Source organism: Emydura macquarii, unplaced genomic scaffold (genome assembly GCF_026122565.2).
Source record: "Emydura macquarii macquarii isolate MOO-44397 ecotype Brisbane River unplaced genomic scaffold, CSIRO-AGI_Emac_v2 contig_312, whole genome shotgun sequence".
In the NCBI taxonomy this organism is placed as follows: Eukaryota; Metazoa; Chordata; order Testudines; family Chelidae; genus Emydura; species Emydura macquarii.
The window spans coordinates 2,177,228-2,193,035 of record NW_027130449.1 but is presented as its reverse complement, the minus strand read 5'-3'; the positions used below and the strand labels follow the sequence as shown (position 1 = coordinate 2,193,035).

Here is a 15,808-nt window from a genome sequence, read left to right as displayed (position 1 = left end):
AAAAAAAAAAAAAAGACATTATTCAGTACACACACAGCTTCCTATATATCCCCACAGCTTTGCCACAGAAAAACTGTCATGGCTTCTGGGCGTAAGAGAGACCCTACCTAGGAATATTTTGAAGAAATGCCTTCCCTGGGTAAAAAAGGAAAACATGTCAAGTGTAAGACGTGCAAGAAGGAGATACAGGGCCTAGCTGCAAGAAAGAAACATCATAATGAAAACTGCTTATTGGGAGAAAATGATGTGGATGAAGATGTGGATATGTCTGAAGAACAATGTGGATTAACTGGTTAGTAACTTAAATAATTCGCTTTGCAATGCATCATTCTTCAAGACTCTCTCTATGCCTTTTATTATAAGTGTGATTTAACAAGTACATTCCCAAGCTGTTTGCTATGTTGGATGTTGCTAGAAATTTTTTTTTAGCTTAGCTAATCCTTATGGCTTGTTTAATTAGTTAACTAGGTTTAGAATCTATCACCCAAGTGTATGGTACAGAAAGCTGCAGTAAGAGAAATCTAGAGTTGCCAGTTGCCACTGGGTGTCATTTGTTTGTGTGTGTGATTTAGTTCTTACCACTCCTAATGTACTGCTGCTGCATCTGCAGCTTGATGCAGGTAATAAGTATTATGTACTATTTCCTAAATTAATAAAAATCAAGTTATCTAAAAATGTACACAAAGTATACCCTCCTAGATGTTGTAAAATGCTGTATTGAGTTGTAAATTAACATGTTTTAGTGATCAGATCTACACCAATGTTTAAGAAATATGTGAAGTAGTATCAGTGGGAAACTTGATTTAAATCAATTATTTACTCTTGGTGATTTAAATTGCCTTGCTTTACATCGATCTACCCTGAAGACAAGAAATGATGGATACAACAAACAGATGGGGAAAGGGGCAGTGAGACTATACATTATGATGCTAGATGTTGCCCTGGCATCAGCGACCCCAAGCCCACTTTGAATGGGGACCTAAACACCACGGAGGAATATTTCCAGAAGTGGAGGCTCAAGCCAAGCCCTCGCAAATCAACGGTCACAGAATTCCATCTTGATAACAGGAACACTAAGCGCACCCTGAAAGCGACCTTCTGCGGCAACGCTGTTGACATGACCCCACTCTGACCTATCTCGGAGTGAAGCTGGATCGCACGCTGACCTTCCACGACCATCTGAAGAAGGTAGCTGCCAAGACGAAGACAAGGGTCAGCCTGGTCCAGAAACTGGCAAGCACAAGCTAGGGGGCATCAGTGCTACAGACATCAGCGATGGCCCTTGTGTACTCCGTCGCCAAGTACCGTGCACTGCTATGGACCGGAAGTTCATCACTGGAACCTTCAAGTCAACTCCAACACCTTGACTATTGCACATCACTCCCCCATCCATTTGCTGTGATGCCCCAACCCTTTGGGAATTCCACAGGATCATGGAAAACGAATGTCTTCCCATCCACCGGGACCTTAACAACGTCCCTCACCACCACTTGAAGTCACATAAGCCCTTTTGGATCCACGCATTTAACCTTCAACAATGCAACTTCAACCCTGATGGAGCTTGGAAAGTCGAATGAGTTCACGAGAAGTTACAAATAATCACTTCATAAAAGACCTGACAGAGAAAATCACTGGCTTCAATCTCCCATGAAGCTTAGGGGCAACCTTAAACTGCATCTGGCAAACCGGGGCAGATGCGAATATTCGCTCCACAAATGGAAAATTAAAGATTCTCCAGTGTGTGACTGTGGTCATCTAGAACAGACCGAGGAATATAGAACAACTCCACGTCCGATTCACAAATACAAAGGAGGCATCACAGCAATACACTCTGCTACTCCAGACGCAGTTACCTGGCTTAGCCATCTGAATGTAAAATTATAGTTGTTGTTCTATATTTACATCAGCCATACGAAGAAGCAGAAGAATGATACTAGAGAATGGTATGCACCCTTCCTCTAACACATGATTTGTATCCTTCTGGGGTTGGTTGTTTCCAAATCTTGTCTGAAAATGACACTGCTAAGACTGGGGAGCTTGGGGCCAAAAATCTGATTTAAAAAAAAAAATTATATTTGTTTGCCCAGTTGTAACTTGTATTTTCCCCCCTAAAAGAAATGCTTCAAATATGGATAAAAATGCCCCCTTCCCCACCTTTTCGCTCACCCAACTCCCCCCAGCACAATGCCCACGACCCTACGACAAACTAAGGGCGCAGTCTCAGGGCTCAAAACCAAACCCACAATAACGAGCCAGTGTGCGTGGCTCCACAGCTCTCCGACAGCACGCCGATGTCTGCCCTCTTGGTGCCCGAGTGACCCTCCGATAGTAGATCAGTGTGTGCCCTGTCCCAGCCCTCCTGTTACTCTAACAAGCCAATGCTTAGTAATAACGAAATAATAAATCAAACAAAGCAGCAGATGCAGTCCTAGGGCTCCCAAATGACCCTATGGTAACAATCCGTTGTGCACCGCAGCAAAGGGCCTCTGTGCTCCTGGGAGGGAGTGATGATATACTCAAATTAGCACCTAAGCTGCCCCAGTGCATCCCTGCGTCTGTCCTTCAGAGTGGGAGCGACTTGGCACAGGGGCAGTTCACATTTGTCTCATAAAAGGTGGAGCACATTGTGGGGCCTTGCCCCCGAACTCCTAATGATTGTGTGAGGGAAGGTTTGGGAAGGGGGGAGCTGCAGAGATTTCTCTATTGGCACAGCTCAGGGCTCACGCTCCACAGGTCGGAAGGGGCCAGGCCAGAGGGGGGGCAATGCCCCACGGTATTGTCTTCACTCAGCGCGGTGCAGATTTCCCACGGTAAACGAGGGCAAAGGGCACAAAGTCACACAGCGGCCCGCCTCTGCTCGGGGCAGCTCCCGGCAGTGCTCGTCTGGGGCAGGGAGCAGTGCGGAGCCGTGGTCCTGCCCTCGCGCCGCTCCTGGAACATCCTCGGCTCTAGAGGCCTCGTTCCACCGGGGCAAGGCCAAGGCCCGCACCCGGCCGAGCCAGGGACCTGGGTGGGGAGGGAGCGGTCGGCCGCCGGCGGCACTTTTCAAACCCCTCCAGCCCGCTCCGGAGAAAGGCGGCCGGGGTCCGGGCGGGCCGCGCAGAGCCGGGCAGGGCAAGACACCGAGCTCCTGCCCCGCCGCCCGGGAACCCAGGACTGCGCGGGGGCGGCGATCTGCGGCTTTTCCCCGCTCCGGCCCCGGGGCTCCCCTCTCCACCAGCGGGGCAGGCGGGCAGGGCCCCCTGCCCTGTCCACGGCGCACAGGAGCGCCCGGCCCGGCCCGCCACCAGCCGGAAGGGATCGGAGAAGGTGACCGAGCCCCCGGAGCTCCCCGCTCCCGGCCCCGCCGGGGACACTCACTCACTCACTCAGCCCGGCCGGCGCGGGGCGCTCCGTGGAGCCGCTCCGGGGACTCCGGGCCCCGCCTCTCGCCGCCGTGCAGCTGCGGGCCGCGGACACGCCTCCCTTTCCGCCGCGGGCGGGCGGGGCCGGCACCTGCCAACCGGGCTGGTCACCGCATCGCGCGGGGCGACGGCTGGCAGCGGGCCAGGGCTCGGCGGACACCCCCACCCCGAGCTGGGCGAGCCCGCGTGGGCAGGCAGGGGCCGTCCTCCAGCATGGCCGGGGGCGGAGATCGCTGCGCGCTGCGGGGTTTCCACTCCGCCCACTCGTCCGTCTGTCTGTCTGTCTGGTGCACGCCTACGCCTTCCGCAGCCCGCAGCAGAGCAGCCTACGGGCCGGGCCGCCGGGCCGGGCCGTCCCCGCTCGGCTCTGCCCTTCCCCGCTGACTGACAGCCGCTTGTTTTATAACCTCCCCTGCAGGGCGGCGCCGGCAGCCCAGCGTTACCTAAGCAAACCCGCCCCGGCTGGGGTGTGCTCGCGTTCCCACCCCGGCTGGAGCGCCCCGGAGCCGGTCCGGTCTCTGCAGGAGAAAGGCGCTGGCTGCTCCCTTCTGAGCAGCGCCGAGTCCCCGAGGCGGAGCATCCAGGTGAGCAGGGACCTAGATCAGCATCCGCTGCCAGGGCGATAACAGACACCAAAGCGCGGGGCATGAACCCCTGGAACAGGGCCCCGGGCTTGGGGTGGATCCTCCTTCCCTGGCGATGCTTAGCTCGCTTCCCCTGAAAGGGCCGGTCTGCTGCCAACAGGGAACCGGGGGAAGTCTGCGGCCTGGGCCATGCAGCTCAGATTGGGTGAGCGCACAGTTAGTCTGGGCAGCTGCGTGGTCGGACCGAGCCCTGAGCATGTGAGCCTGGATCCTCCTAAGCTTCAGGTGCCCAACTCCCACCCATTTCCCAGATCCTAAGGTACTTAGGAACCTAGCTCGTTGATTTCAGTGCGGCCCCTCAATATCTTTGAGAACTGCACGGCTAGACTGAGTGGCGCTCACAGAAGGAGCATTGCACTGAAAATCACACAGCAAAGTTGACTTTAATGTCTGGGGTTTTAAAGCCCTCCCCTTCCGCTGGATCCTGCCTCCCAAACTCTGTCTGGGAAGGCGTCTGCCAGATTTAACCCCTTATTTACAGGACGTGGAAGAGATCAAACAGCAGCTGTGGTACAGGTTTGGATGCTTTCTGGTGTGGCAAGCCAGCCAAGTGCCCCGAGCAGGAGTCGGCCCGTGTGCGTGATGGTTTTCTTCTCCTCTGAAGAAAGCCAGGTGCTCTTTGTCCATTGCATTAGTCCAGTAACGTGTTGGCCCTGACTTGGGGAATTTGTCATGGGCTGTGGATTGGAGGACACTGGTTCAAATCCAGTGCAGGTTGGTAGAGACTGATTATCAATCAGTGGCCACGAGGTGGTGTCAGCCCTGTCCTAGTGGATGGGTGCCCACCATACCAAAAAGCCCCGTTCCCAGAGTGAGACACGTTCTGAGTTCCCAGAAATGCCATGGATTTCACAGACTGAGCGCGCGCCCTGTCACCCCAGCGTAGCTCCCCGCGTGTGCAGTGATGAACCCTGTTGGCGGGAGAAGAAGAGGGTTGCTCTGCCCAAGCAGTACCTGCTCAGTCGGCAAATCAAGGCCATTGGTTTCCAGGGATGCCAGTCTGGCATCTTCCTACAGCATTACCCCCCCTCTAAGGGCTTGGGGAATGCACATCTGGGACGATTTCTGGTGTGGCCAGTGCCAAAGGCCCATTCAGTGCTGTTGGGTTGGAGGAGAGCGGCATGACACATCTGTTCTCAAGATGCTTAGTTCTGTGTGTTTTCCTTTGCCCCCATGAGACCCCAGCCGGCGACGAGGGAGGAGAGAGGTACAGGCCAGGGGGCCCAACCCTCAGGATGAAGCACTGCTCGATCCACTGGTTCCGCAAGGGTCTTCGCCTTCATGATAACCCTGCCCTGCTGGCCGCGATGACGGACTGCTCTGAACTCTATCCCATCTTCATCCTCGACCCCTGGTTCCCAAAGAACATGCGGGTCAGCGTCAACCGCTGGAGGTTTCTGGTGGAGTCACTGAGAGATCTGGACGAGAGCCTCCAGAAACTGAACTCAAGGCAAGTTCTGTCCAAGTCCTGTACTGCGGCACAAGGCGTGTCAGGGGCACTGTTCCAGCGCTGGGGTTGTCCCTGGCACCTGGAAAAACAATGGGCCTGATTCTGCTAGTCCTGCCCACATGGGACCCGCCTCGCATTCAATGTGAGCTGGGTACATATAGGGCTTACAGGGTGGGCCTGATAGATGCTAGAATTCTGCTTCCTTGGGTCCCTCGGGCACCAGCAGGAGGGGAATGTTAGCCGCTCTCTTCCCCAGCTATGTGGCCTGCATTTTCTTTCCCACGCTGGGAGAAGCAGACCGCTGCTTATATCAGCACCCCGGCTGTGAAGGGGTAGGGACTCTGCACAGCTCATAGATTGGAGCCCCGAGGGTGAGACGGCCAAGACCCGGCACTGAGAGATCTCACGCTCCAGTGGTCCTGACTAAGCTGTCAGAGGTGGAAGCCAGAGCAACACTTTACACCCAGTCCATTAAAATGAAGCAGGTTGTAGCTGCCCTGACTTCTGACATGGAGGTGCCACCCACGGAGACAAGTCCCAACGGGCCCTGCTCCATCTCGCTTGGAAGTGGCCTGGCATGACCGTGTGTAGACTACAGTTCCCATCATGCAATGCTTCCTCTCGAGCCCAGATGCTGCGGCTGGGTTTCTGTGCCCAGCTGTTTTCCTTGCCTCCCACTGACCAGGTTTTGGTGGCGTCCCTGCAGGCTGTTTGTGGTGCGTGGCCGCCCCGCAGAGATCTTCCCAGGCCTCTTTAAAGCGTGGAAGGTGACGCGGCTGACGTTCGAGGTAGACACGGAACCCTACTCCAGGCAGCGCGATGCTGCGGTGGCGAGGCTGGCGGCTGAACATGGCGTTCAGGTTATTCAGAAAGTGTCCAACACCTTGTATGACACTGACAGGTGGGTGCCAGGAATGGGATCCTTGTGAGGCTCACTCACTGCTGGGCATTCAAGCCCCTTCAGGCCCAGCAAAGGAGAATGGCATTGCCCTGTGGGCTCTCCCTGGTGATAGGTCCCTTTGATTTTCCAGAGTTATTGCTGAGAACAACGACAAGGCGCCTCTGACCTATGTGCGCCTGCAGACCCTCTTGGTGTCGCTGGGACCCCCAGAGCGGCCCATGCCGGCTCCCACGCTGGAAAACCTGAAGGGTGAGTGTGACAAAGTGTTTTGTAATATTGTAATGATCCTGATGTGTGCCTGAGTGTCCTTCTGCACAGGTGTGTGTGTTTGTGTGTCACCTGGTCGTCTGGGTGGAACAAATAGGGTCGTAAAGGAACTGGCTGAAACTGACCCAGATCAACAGAGGGTCCAGAGTGACAAGAGGGAGTCCCAGCAGCTGAACCATCAATCCACACTCAACAGCGGGAGGCTCTGGCAGTTGCCTGGCCCTGCCTAGAGACAAAGGGCTGAGACCAGCCAAGAATAAAGAGTGGGCTTCTGAAGAAGCTGGCTGCTCTCACCAGGCTGGGACTGGAAGGGGGAGAGAGTCCATCCCACACTGGGTGGCGTTTGCACTGGCTTGCCCAGGGTGGACTATGGCTTCGCTCTGCCTCTCTGTGCTAACATAAGGGCTTCTGGATTCTGCAGCTGGGTGACTAACAAAGGTTTGTTGCTTGTTGTGTTGCTGCAAACATCCAGGGAGAGCATTGCACCCTGACGGGGCCCAGTCTAAGCCTCCACAGGAATCCGGCTTGGCTGGATTCACCGCAGGGAGTCGCGGAGAGAAAGGTTTGCTGGTGCCTGAAGGCCCAGGCTCAGAGTCCTGGGGGCCAGAGGCTGTCCCTGTGGAACTGTGTGGGTCACTTCCAAGGGACTGGTGACAGGCTGGATATAGACCAGAACCTGTGGACAGTGAGAATGGACTGCAAGCTTCTGTGACTGGTATTCTAGGCTTCCCCTGGTGTGTTCCCCAAAATCCCCCTGCAGCTTCCATGGGACTCTTCTCCTAGACTCTGCTGTAGTGGTGTTCTGAGGCTGTAAAACAGCTGCCGTGTTTCACTCCAGAGGTGGCTGCATTTCAGTGCTGGGTGCAGCGATCCTTGTTTAGTTCACAAAGGACTCTATAACTAACTAAAGAGGCTAGATGGTGTATATTAGTGTTGGTGGTGCACAGAGTACTGACTGTGCCTATTTCCCCAGATTGCTGTACCCCCTGCAAAGACAACCACGATGCAGAGTATGGGATCCCTACGCTGGAGGAGCTGGGTCAGGACCCCGAGCAAGCAGGTCCTCGCCTGTACCCAGGAGGAGAGTCTGAGGCACTTGGCAGGCTTGACTTGCATATGAACAGGACGGTATGGTAGTTGGCATTGATCCCCTGTCCCCTTCAGCGTCCCCTGCTGCCTGGGGCAACGAAAGGCTAACCCTGAGCCCTTGAGTGTTCAAGCAAACGGTGTCAGAAAACATCTCTGATTCCCTGCAACACTATGCTGAGCCCATGTGGGTATTGGCAGGAGTGTCCCGGGGAGATCCTGGGCCGTGACTGTAAGCACGGCACTGCCAGCAGTTCCATTACTGACCCCAGACCTAATTCAGTGTTGCCTTGCACCTGCGGTCACTGACTTTTGAGCTAAGTGAGTGGAAAATGCTCATTAGAATGTAGTGCCCAGAACGACTCCCCTCTCTGTTTTATTATGGTGTCAGGATCGTAGGGGCTGGAACTGGGGGTGCTGCTGCACCCCCTGGCTTGAAGGGGTTTCCATCACATACAGGGTTTACAGTTTGGTTCAATGGCTCTCAGCACCCCCACTATACACATTATTCCAGCGCCTGGAGAAAAACAAGACCCCAGACCAGCAAACAGCCTGGTGGTTAGGACACGCCCGAGATGGGGGAGACGCAGGTTCAAGCCCCCGCTTTGCTGGAGTCCGAGTAGGAACTTGAGCCTGGCTCTCTCACTTCCTTGGCAAGTGCTCAAACCAGCTGCCTGCTCCGGGGTGGGGCTCGCTCTGCTTTTGACCAGAGAGACCCTCCTGACAGGTTTCCCTAAAATGATAGGTTTCCGTGAAGAGTTCCCACTTTCAACAAGTCGGCGTTTGATGGAAAACACCTGTCATTGCAAAACTCCCAGGCAGCTCTAACAGGAAGGAGGAGGGTCTGGCTTAGACCAGCTCTTCCTGTGGGCAGGGAATCAATCCTCTGGGCTTTGCCCCGTCTGGCTTCAGGCACCTCTAATCTGCTTCTCTTGTCCTTTTTCAGTCCTGGGTGTGTAATTTCCAAAAGCCCCACACTGAGCCCAACTCCCTGAGCCCTAGCACCACCGTGCTGAGCCCCTACATCAAGTTTGGATGCTTGTCGGTGCGAACCTTCTGGTGGAAGTTGGCTGAAATCTACCAGGGGGTAAGGAGGAAAGCGGCTTTGCTCGGCAGCTCCTTGCCAGCGCTCGCGTTAGGCCTCAGGTAGGCCACGGCCTTCTGCCCCACAAGGGCTGCTGGAGCTTACAGATGTGGGGCATTTGGAGTGAGTTAAACCGCTCTGCGTAGGCACATAACCTCCCTGGCGTGGTCGGTGAAGATGCTGCCTCTAAGTCAACGAGCCTCCACGAATGGCTGGCGTGGTCGGTGAAGATCTCTCTCGCTGCCTCTAAGTCAACGGTTTCAGAGTTTGACAGGAAAGCCCAGGCCTGGCTGAGGTTCAGAGCTGTGCATGGTTCAGCACCTCCCTAACCTCCACTGGGCGTTTGGGTAGATGAATGGCTGGGAAGCCAATAGCAGTAACCCCTGCTAGGGGACCAGCACTGGCTCTCTTCTCCGGGCCTCTTCTCTCCCATGTTCCAGAGACAAGAACAACTTCCGCCCTTTTGTGTTTTCGGCAGAGGAAACACTCCAGCCCGCCCGTGTCTTTGCACGGGCAGCTCCTGTGGAGGGAGTTCTTCTACACAGCAGGAGCTGGGATCCCCAACTTCAGCAGGATGGAAGGCAACCCCGTCTGCGTGCAGGTGGACTGGGATGACCATCCGGAGCACCTCAGAGCCTGGAGCGAGGTACTCGTTTTTGGCCACGGCGGCATGCCTGACCTTCGTTCTAGTGCGCTCGTGGCTAGGCCTCCCCCTGCCTCCCAGCACGAAGCGCTGAGAACTGAGTGCTCATGCCCCGGAGATCAGTGGTTGTGCTGGCCTGGGAGCACGGCATGTGAGGAATGGACATTTGAGACACGGTCACTAGATAAGTCAGACAGGCGTGGGCAGCCAGGACTAGAACCTTGGTCCTTCGGCTTCAACATACAGTAGTTGCCTCTTGAGGTAGCAGAGCTCTCCCTTGGCTGGTGGTTGTAGTAGGTCCCCTAGCTCTGTGGGTCCAGCCACTAGAAGCCAGCCCCACCTCTCCCTGGTGCAGCCAGGAGCGGGCCCTGCACATGGCTGCCTGGATTAGTTTGCTGGAGGCTTAAACTCAAGCTCTGATTCCCTTCCCCCTGGCAGGGCCGGACGGGCTACCCTTTCATAGACGCCATCATGACCCAGCTGCGCACTGAAGGCTGGATCCATCACCTGGCCCGGCACGCTGTGGCCTGCTTCCTGACTCGAGGAGACCTCTGGATATCCTGGGAGGAAGGGCAAAAGGTCAGGCATGTCACGAGGGGCTCTGCTGAAATGGGGGGCACCAGAACCGTGGCCTTTGTTGAAGAACAGACAGGCTGACAGCTGCAGAGCAGGCTAGCTGCACCGTTGTCCTGCAGACAGGAAAGCCTGGAGTCCAGCCCACAACTCTCCACCCGGCCTGTCGATGAGCAAACGGCGGGGGCAGGAGGCGGAGATCCCACCACCACAGCCAACGGCTGGAGCGTGATGCAGCGAGGGGCAAGGCTGGCCTTGGAGCAGTTGGGAACTGGGCTGAGAATTTCCTCCCTACTCCAGTCCAGCTGCCCCATCTCCGCCTCTGGCAGCGGGAGCTACGTCGTGGCCTGCGGTCCCGCTGCCGGAGGGGAGATCAGGCTTGCCCTGGGGCTGCTGAACTAGACCTCCACGGACATGGGTGCCCCAGGCGGTCACTCACGGTGCTGGCTTGACGGCTGCTCTGGTGGGGAGGGAGATGGGAACTCCTGCAGCCTCCTATCCAGTTAGACGCCAAACCCATTCAGATGAATTAGGGAGCATCTGAGGCTCTTCTCTGCCTGCAGCTCTGGGCCCACTGCCGTACAGCTGAGCCAGACTGGGGAAGGCCGGTGTGGCTAGCTCCTCATGCTGGATAGCCACAGGCCTGCCGCAAACCCCTTCCCATGACCCCTACGGCAGCCCTTCCCGAATCCCGGCTCTTGGCACCAGCCCCTGTGGAATCTATAGGCACCATCTTTACCTTCCCATTCTGGTACTTCCTGGGAGGTGCCAATTCATGCAGCGGGGTTCCTGGTTGCACTCCTTGCCCACACAGGTTGCTTGAGCCAGCAGGAGCCCAGGCTGAAGGGAAGCAGCAAGTTTTGGGAGTGGGGGCAGGCCACGAATGCTCTCATGCTTCCCCAGAACATCTGCTCCTTCCACCCCCCCAGGTCTTTGAGGAGCTGCTGCTGGATGCTGACTGGTCCCTGAATGCTGGCAACTGGCAGTGGCTGTCGGCAAGCGCCTTCTTCCACCAGTTCTTCCGTGTCTACTCGCCCGTCGCCTTCGGCAAGAAGACGGACAAGGGCGGAGAGTATATCAAGTAGGTGCAGGGCAAAGTCCAGCAGAGCCCAGCCTCTTCCTGGGGCATGCAGGCGTCTGCTGCAGTGTCGGGGCGTGGCATTGCCGAGGGGACACAGCGGGGCTGGAGGGGGGCCATCCAGCCATCTGTCTCCACCCAGGGGACCGCTGGCGGCAGGGAATCCTTCCACCTCGAGATTGTTCGCCTGAGTCTAACTGAAAGGCAACCCTGTGTTGGGTGGTCTGTGAGGAGGGGAAATTGGGAGCTCTTGTCCCATTCCAAGGGGGGGAAGGACCGATTGCCACCTTCCACCCCCGACTAGCAGCTTCAGGGGACAGGCTAAGTAGTGAGTGGGCCAGAAGTCCCATACCCCCCTCTAACCCCCTCAGTCTGTGGATACGTGGGGGACCTGCATCAGCTCTGAATTCCCGCCTCAGCTTGTTTCTTGGGGGGCTGCTTGGGCCTCCTGCAGGAAGTACCTCCCCTTCCTCCGGAAGTTCCCCGCCGAGTACATCTACGAGCCTTGGAAGGCGCCGCGAAGCTTGCAGGAGCAGGCGGGCTGCGTGATTGGCCGAGATTACCCCAAGCCCATCGTGGTGCACGAGGTGGTGAGCAAGAGGAACGTGGAGCGGATGAAGGCAGCCTACGCCCGGCGCTCGGCCAGCCCCACAGCCCAGCAGCAGGGAGGGGGCGGCAAGAAAGGTAACCACCACCCTTGCCCACAGCTGCTCTGTGGCGTGGGCTCTCTTGAGCTGGGGGTGAAGTGCAAGGTACAGGCTGGGAGGAAAGAATCCAGAGCATGGCTAGAGCACTAACCTGGGACTCCGGAGACCTATGCTCTATATCCAGCTCAGCCACTGATCTGCTGGCTGAGCGTGGGAAGTCACGGGACCGCCCTGTGCCTCAGCTTCCCCCTGTATAAAATGGGGATAACACCAACCTCTTTGAAAGGCACTTTCAGCTTTGTGGCTGAGAACGGTTCCCAAGAGCTAAGTGTTAGTGAATTATTTGTATTGCTGGCCAGTTCTCCCTGCCAGCTGAGACATGCCAAATGCGCCTGAGGCCCCCACCTGTGCCAGCTTGCCACCATCCAGTCCTTAGGTCTCTAGGGTGGTGCCTGACCAGGGAAGACAGGACGGTCCTGCCCTCTTCAGCCAAATAACCTGGCTGCTTGCTTCTCCCAGTAGGGGCCAAACGGAAGCCGCCTGCTGGTCCCTCTGTGGCCGAACTGCTGACCAAGAAACCGAAGACGAAAAGCAGCTGAATTCCTCCCCGCGGCCAGTGGATCTTGACAATGGGCCAGTCTCTTCTGTGCACCCCCCTGGTGCCAGGGAGCACGAGAGCCCACTCACATCCCACTTGGGCTCTGACCTACTCCCTTGGCTGACGGGAGCCCTGGCCGCCCAAATCCAGAGGAAGTGACGGTGAGGTTTTGGCAGTCTCTCTCATTGGCTCAGGCAACATTTTCATGCTGTACCCTTCTGTTCAGCCCCATTCAGCTAACCGTCCTTTGGTGCGTCCTATGCTGCCTCCAGGCCGGACGCCGACTGTCCTTTTTTGGAAAGGCCATTGCCATGGAGCGGATCAGTGTGTGCGAGTAACTTTACCCTACAGTGCTTGGGGCAAACCGAGATTACAGGACCGATTTCCAACGCGAGCTGCCGGAGCCCTGAAAAAACCTGCCCTAACTGACTTGCTCGGATCACTCAAAGAGGCAGAGCCGGGAACTGAACCTGTATCTTGAACTACAATCAAGTGCCTTCCACCCACGATCCTCCCCCCCCCCGCCCTCCTGCACTGTGCTTTCTTGAGCCAGGCTGTTGCAGACGTTTAGCCGACAGGTAAGAGAGCCTATTAAACAAACACTGTATGGTCACACTCCTGAGTAAAGCCGGGTCCAAATCCTTTACTCTCCGAACCACTGAGCAGCCTTTTCTCTAGCTGAAGACGCGGGCTCAGTGTGACCCTCTGGGGCAGTGATATGCAGCCCTCCGGGGCGCAGGAGCCAAATTAGCAAGCAACATTAACCCCCCAGCGCCACAGCTGTGTGACTTCATGGCTGTGTTTATGACAGTTCTGTAGATTCCCATGTAAGCGCTAGGAGGGGAAATATTTAGTTTTATATCTCTATATTCTTACAGCACTAAGCTAACTGAACTGACTTGGTTAATTACTAATAAAAGCATCCTGATTTATTTAGCAAAAACAACGCGAGTCCTGTAGCCCTTTAAAGAGTAACACATTTAATTTCTGCAGCCATTACAGCCCACGAAAGCTTATGCCTGCAGAAATTAAATGGGTTAGTCTTTAAACTGCTACAGAACTCGGGTTGGTTTTGCTGTATACAGACTAACCCGGCTACCCCTCTGGAACGGATGTATTTAATTATTAACCAAGCGAAGTTATTTTAACCACACAGTTTTAATAGCAGGTGCTGCAAGAGCCGCCGCAGCCTCAACAAGCCACTTGTGACTCGTGACCTGCAGTCTGCGTATCACTGAGGTGGGGAATTCTGGCCGTTCTCTGAGATGGCTGTAGCACGGACCAGCTCCACTCTGTCCGTTGTGACAGGGCCTGGCGCAGATACCCAGCAGCCTAAGGCCAAGGGAGTGTGTGTCACTTTGACTGTACTCACGCTGGTCAATAGATAATGGGAAAAGGCTGGATAGAGCTGGGGGCAGCTCGTCTGCAGGGGGCTGGGGCCAGGTGTGGGAGAAAGTTACCAAAAGCAGGCCCAGGAAGCAGGTGCTGGTGGTGGGACGTATGAAACCAGACTGAGCCCCAAGAGGAAGTCTGGGACAGGAAAGAGGAAGTGGCTGGAGCAGATGAGGTCCAGGCAAGCAGGCTCCCTAGTCTAGCACTCAAGCCATGCGCTGCAGCCCGAGGAGCCTGGCTGGCCCTGCACGGGTCTGTCCCCAGCCTGAAGAATGCAGCGGCGTGGTGAGGGAACCAGTGGATTTGTCTAGAGCTGTGTATTTCTTGTGCTAATAAAGGAAGGGCAAAGAAGCGCCGGCAAAGCCTCGCTGTATGTTATGTGCTACACCTACCACCTGGGTCTGACGATGGAAACGGGGGGGCTAGAGCAGCACCCAGTGCGTGCATGTCACAGGGGGCATCTGAGGGGCAGCACTTCCTGAGGGGCAACACTTCCTGGGGGTGACAGTGCCCTAGAGCATCCCTCGCAGACGGTGGTGCCTTACAACAGCTGTCTGGTAAGCAGCCCCCAGGGGATGTAAGTGCAAGCCCAGCACCCAGTCACTCCCTGCTCTGCTCTTGGCTCCCTCCACTTCCCCACTGCCCTCTGCCAGGGGCCCTGGGCAGGAGCTGCTGCATGGGCCCCTGCATGGGCCCCCCGCCACAGCTCACTGCTGCCAAGGGCAGTTTTCCCAGCGACTTGGCTGGGGTTTGAATCAAGCGTAGCTGCCAGTAACTGCAGTGCCGCCCTTAACGTGGGGAGCGTCTTGGCCTCAGCCACACGCCTGCTGCCACTCCAGCCCCGGGCTGTGCACTCACGTTATTGCAGCACAAAGCAGAGGGAGGAGACGACATGAATCTGACCTGCGCTTGGAGCTGCACGGGGGCAGCTCAGGCCTGGGCAGTCTTCCTGGGCCAGCTGCCTCCCCTCCCGTCCTTGAGGAGCGCAGCACCTTTGGGACAGGAGAGCAGCTATTTCCCACTTTACGGTATCTCCAGCCCAGCTCAGCTTCTAAACTCCTCACCCCCCCCCCCCACAGGCTGTGCCCCCTGCAGAAGGAGGGAGGGTGGGCTCCCAGCTGGGGCAGAGTCCTAGACAGCAGCAGCCTGGCTCTGCTGGTTCCTGGCCCCGCTCAGGGGAAAGCCCATCTCAGCCCAGGCAGGCTGTTAGTCAGCCCCAGCATCCAGGACATGTCGGGGGGAGACTAGGAGTGTGTGCGTCCCGCATCTGTCACCTCGGCCATAGCTTTGATCTTTCTTCTCTGCACTGGGCCCATCCCAGCCTTGAATTCTGTCCCTCAGAAACGGAGTCAGCACTTCAGGCAAGGGAGGCTTTAGCAACATCAACGGGGGGTTGTGTTTTGGATGGATCCCACACTCCACCCCCTGGTAGTTCTGGGCCACGGGCTCCCGACGGGCTGCGTTGAAAACAAGTGACCCAGTCAGTCCCCAGCTGGAGAGGGGCACCCTCCTCCTTCCTTGGCCAGGCCTCCAGCTACAACAGAAAGAATCAGCAATAAGCCCGCCAGCCCCTCACAGGGTTTCATGAGGTTTTGTTCTTGGCATCTCAGCACATTTTGGGAAGTTAATGGTCTGTATCAAACCCCTGCTATGGCCCTCAGAGGACCTGCGCCCAGGGGCGGATTGCTACAGCCAAGAACAAGACGCTGTCAGAATGTTTGTTTTCTCCCCCCTCCATGGCCAGCGGAACCGGTGAACTTCCCTTCCTACAGTGCCTTCAGTCTAAAGGGCGCCAAAGCAGTTTGCAACTCCAGCAGGGGGGTTGAAAGTTCTGCACAGACAGATCATTTAAAGAAATGCAGCCACCGCTGGGGTGGAACGAGCCATCCACATAACAGCATACAACAGGGTGGGAGGGGAAGAGAAGACAATTGTAGATAACGGACACACTGCAAGGACAATGCAGGTAGGCAGAATTATTAGCTAAATCGGAATTGGAGCAGAAAAATGAGGCCTCAAAGAAACAGGAGGGTTGGATTAA

At 56.3% G+C, this 15,808-nt stretch overlaps 2 protein-coding genes across 9 annotated transcripts in view; one reads left to right on the top strand and one right to left on the bottom strand.

The window, feature by feature from the left end:
- FOXRED1 (FAD dependent oxidoreductase domain containing 1) overlaps window positions 1-15,808 on the bottom strand; it is a 29,933-nt gene that overhangs the window by 142 nt on the left and 13,983 nt on the right. For 2 of the 7 annotated variants that reach the window (XM_067563509.1, XM_067563546.1), the window contains exon 12: window positions 13,842-15,301. The exons of 1 other annotated variant lie outside the window; for it this stretch is intronic. Coding sequence is in view for 1 of the 6 variants with exons in the window: in XM_067563546.1 (XP_067419647.1) it covers window positions 15,249-15,301 (53 nt within the window). In the remaining 5 variants the exon portion in view is untranslated. Of the gene's footprint in view, window positions 1-9,894; window positions 10,040-13,514; window positions 13,708-13,841; window positions 15,302-15,808 lie in introns of those variants that run through there. 4 more of the 7 variants (XM_067563540.1, XM_067563536.1, XM_067563517.1 and 1 more) reach the window with 4 other exon arrangements.
- On the top strand, window positions 254-14,129 carry LOC137163318 (cryptochrome-1-like). 2 transcript variants are annotated; one of them, XM_067563503.1, is made up of 12 exons: window positions 254-292; window positions 3,823-3,988; window positions 5,227-5,498; window positions 6,205-6,399; window positions 6,530-6,648; window positions 7,640-7,794; window positions 8,699-8,839; window positions 9,315-9,482; window positions 9,918-10,058; window positions 10,982-11,133; window positions 11,585-11,814; window positions 12,300-14,129. In XM_067563503.1, exons 1-12 carry the CDS (start codon window positions 279-281, stop codon window positions 12,374-12,376), a joined length of 1,830 nt encoding a protein of 609 aa, XP_067419604.1. In that variant the 5' UTR covers window positions 254-278; the 3' UTR covers window positions 12,377-14,129. The 2 variants fall into 2 exon arrangements, with proteins under 2 accessions (XP_067419604.1, XP_067419598.1); XM_067563497.1 differs by having other exon boundaries at window positions 12,297-14,129.